This window comes from Pyrus communis, chromosome 14, assembly GCF_041283825.1.
Source record: "Pyrus communis isolate YQ-2024b chromosome 14, ASM4128382v1, whole genome shotgun sequence".
In the NCBI taxonomy this organism is placed as follows: domain Eukaryota; kingdom Viridiplantae; phylum Streptophyta; class Magnoliopsida; order Rosales; family Rosaceae; genus Pyrus; species Pyrus communis.
This window is the reverse complement of record NC_142578.1, coordinates 9,729,995-9,733,586: the sequence shown is the minus strand read 5'-3', so window position 1 is coordinate 9,733,586 and position 3,592 is coordinate 9,729,995. Positions and strand designations below refer to the sequence as shown.

Sequence of the window (3,592 nt, the reverse complement as noted above, 5' to 3'; positions counted from 1 at the left end):
CAGTGTGCTTATACCATACAAGTCATTCTCCACTCCAACCAGGCACTTCTTTTGAGTTTCTTTTTTGCACTTTCAATCTTCCTTTTGTTCTCTTTATCCAAATGTCTTCTCCTTTTTCTTGCCGGTTTCATTTTGTTTATCCAAATTTTATTCCCTTTTTCATGTCCTCAAAATGTATTATCCATATCTCATCTAACCATTGTAAAATTTTCAGCTAGCAGAAACAAAGATGTGCACAGAACAATGTGAGCTTAAAAAGAATACTGGTTCCTTTTTTTACAATTAAGGTGTTCTTTCTTACCTATAAACCATAAACTGGCACATTTACTAAAATGACTTTTTACAAATATATAGAAAATATATATGTACACGTGCTAAATTATAATTTACCTTACAGAAGAAGCTGAATATTTTGCGGTCAAAATGAGCATAAAACCAAAATTTGACTTTGAGGTCTGCAATATGAATCCTCTTCCATTATTCACGTTCTCAAAATGGATTTGAACATTACCAGTACTCTGCCCTTGGGCTTGGGTCATAGTTTGAAGGACTGTCTAGTTGGAATATTTATGGGTTAAACTGGTGGTCCATTTCCTTTGAAATCATTACCTAAACCTTCTTGAGCGAAGTAAAGCTTTAGTCCATTCTCAAGAGTCAAATCTCTGCCTTTTCACATTGTTAATCCAAGAGCCGTTAAGGTCTTCCACAGTAGTTTATGCGAGTTTGATAACAATATATGAAAATAAGATTGTATGCATTTGATGCCTATAACACTGTTTTTGTTATGTGAAAGTTTTGTAGTTCTAAAAGCTATATATTCTATAATAATCAAAACTCAAAATTTTTGAACCGTTGTGAAAGGCCTAAGCATTATAAATAAACTAAAGTAGGATTCCATGGAAATGTAATATAGTAGCTTCAGGTTTTAGATGAATTATTAAGATTATTTCATGTAATAGGGATAAAAATCCATCTTCCAGTACAATGTTTGACAAAGAATTTTCTCTTAGTTATAGTACGGATGATATGTCTCATAGAATTACTTTGTCAAGGGTAATATCACAAGTACGTATAATCTCTCTTTACATGAAGAGAGAAAAGAAGACGGTCAATAAACCAGAAGCCATGCCAACATTTTGAATGGTGGTGGCTGAGGAAGGAGCATGAGCAGGCGCATCTGTGACGGGGGCAGGCGCACCAGCGGTGATCTCTTTGACCTTGGAAACAAGCTTGAATGGGGAAATCTTGCCAGATGATCCGGGCTTGTTGACGACCTTGATGTGGAGCTTTTGGCCAAACTCGCAGTGCTTGCCGACGCCACTGTAGTAGTAGTGGTCACCTGGTGCTGTGAGGTCGAGGATGGTTGGTCCGTAGTAGTACATGTAAATGATATTCTTCTGTGTGCATTTGTCGAAGTCGTCCTTGTTGATGACTACTACGTTGCCAGAGCCTGGCCTGTAGGGGAAAACTGCAATTCGGACGACACATTCAAGCAAGAATCGTTAGATATATAGATATACCAAAATCTTGAAAATTTGTAGGCCAAGCCAAACTTGCTTTGATTTACGTAACTCAAAGGATTTTCGATTTTCGTCCTCATTGTTTAATTTGAAAACAAAAATCATTTAGAATAGTAAATTCCAGTATTATATGCATGTTACAAATGTACGTACAAACAAACTATTTAATTTATTTTCAAGGATCAAACAAAAACTCATTGTTTGTATTTTAATCTAGGGTTTCGTTTTGAACCTCATTGCTTGAGTTCAAAACTGAAACCCTTTCGAGCCAACCATATAGATCACTCGTTCAATTATTGATTAGAACCCTAAGTCGGGAATTCAAAGCCTTTTGTACAATATATAAGATGAAAATGGATGCTATTTTCTCTCCTTTCTTAAATTTCAAAAATCAACAAGAAATTCTTACCAAGTCTGTCACCAACACCAAAGGTTCTTGGAAAAGCCCAGTCCTCGTAGAAGGTTTTGTTCTCAGGTACAGACCAGCCCTCTTTTCCTCCAACAATGTGAGTGAAAGCAGTCACTGGTCCCGTCAAGAAGCAGCCGATCGCTGCCGCCATAAACACCGCAAACTGTATCTTTTCCATCTTGCCTCCCGGCTTTCTATATATCTTTCGATGTATATTTTTTCTTACATAAATTTATTTGTTTCCCTAGTGAGCCGGTGTTGAAGGAAGCTTAATTATAATAAAATAATAAAAAATAATAATAACAATATTAACCTAGTTCTTGTTTCCTTCAACACAAGACGGCTAAAAGAAAAATGAGATGGATGCCTGCTATTAAAATTGTTTGGAGTTGCTTGATCGTGCGAGGCTGTGATTGCATGGGAAGTGCATGGTATTTTAAGGGTTTTGGACGAAGTCAACGGTTATGTTGTTAGAAATATGAGATGGGGATTTTGCCTATTTTCAAAGGAGAAGAGGGTTTTTAGCACGCAAAGCTAACAATCTACAGGCAGCGATGTGGCTATTTTAGGAGAAATGACAAATAACTATTTAAATAATCAGATGTCTTGTGGAAACCTAATTAAGCAATTTGTTAATTAATAAACGATTCTCTGATTTGATTATGCTTCTTTTTGATACGAAATCGTTTTCAGGTTATATTAATATGGCGATATGGTTAATTTATCGTTAAACTTGTCAATCAACTGTAATTTTGAACAGGATGATCATGGACATTGTACTTGGACTAGCTTTAGATTATACTGTAATCACGCAAATGCACAAGCGTTAACATGTATCATGGCTCACCAAACACTAGTACCGTTTCTAGTTTTCACTGTGTATGATAATGTAGGTTACATGTACATAGAGTTCATGACAATAAAGGCCCCCGGCGGGCGGAGGAGGTAGTCTGTGTTTATAAAACAGTAATATAGAAAGCATATTGAATCAACAAGAAAATTCCTCAACATGAGAAAATTATATTGTTCTCAATATCATTACTAGTCATAAAAAAAGAGGCACTAATTTGCACCACATTGTACCATTAACAAACTCTACAACTTCAAGTTTGGCAAAACTCATTACTCAAAACTCTACCGAAATTTGCACCGACCCATAACTTGATCAGGCATCGAAGAGTTATTGTCCGACATGTTTACTCGGATGAATTTGGTCAATACTTAATCTTCAAATATGATTTGTCTACATGAATGATCCACATGTTTACAGGTCACAAGTTCTGTCACAACAATATAAACATAACATAGACCAGTTTGGAATTGATGTGTTTTAAGAATAATTAGCTGTAAAATAAAGTAGATAGGCGTTTGATAAACAATATTTGTTAAAGTGTTGTGAGTATGAAAAAAAGTGTAAAAGCGTTTGGTAAAATTTCACGAAGGATTGATATAATTATATCCAATGACCAAATTGGACATGGTTGTGAGGGTGGTGGCAGCTGGGGTGGTGGTGATGGTAGCAGCAATGGTGGTAGTGCCAATAGTAGGGTGTGTTGGTTGGGGTGCAAATATAAAAATGGGGGTAGGGGTGGCGGTAGTGGTGATGGACAGTGGCGGATCCAGGAAAAAATATTCGGAGGGTCACTTGTAAAATTCACAAATA

The 3,592-nt window shown here is 36.2% G+C and overlaps 1 protein-coding gene across 1 annotated transcript; it reads right to left on the bottom strand.

The window, feature by feature from the left end:
• Positions 1 to 923: 923 nt before the first annotated feature.
• LOC137711872 (umecyanin-like) lies at positions 924 to 2,274 on the bottom strand. Its single transcript, XM_068451028.2, has 2 exons — positions 1,930 to 2,274; positions 924 to 1,468 (listed from the first exon to the last, which is right to left on the bottom strand). Exons 1-2 carry the CDS (start codon positions 2,105 to 2,107, stop codon positions 1,083 to 1,085), a joined length of 564 nt encoding a protein of 187 aa, XP_068307129.2. The 5' UTR covers positions 2,108 to 2,274; the 3' UTR covers positions 924 to 1,082.
• Between the last annotated feature and the right edge of the window lie 1,318 nt (positions 2,275 to 3,592).

Excerpts from the sequence above, each read along its gene's own strand:
- LOC137711872 (XM_068451028.2), bottom strand. The coding sequence starts at position 2,107 with ATGGAAAAGATACAGTTTGCGGTGTTTATGGCGGCAGCGATCGGCTGC. Across the intron at positions 1,469-1,929 it reads TGGTGTTGGTGACAGACTTG|TTTTCCCCTACAGGCCAGGC; the intron begins GTAAGAATTTCT and ends TCCGAATTGCAG.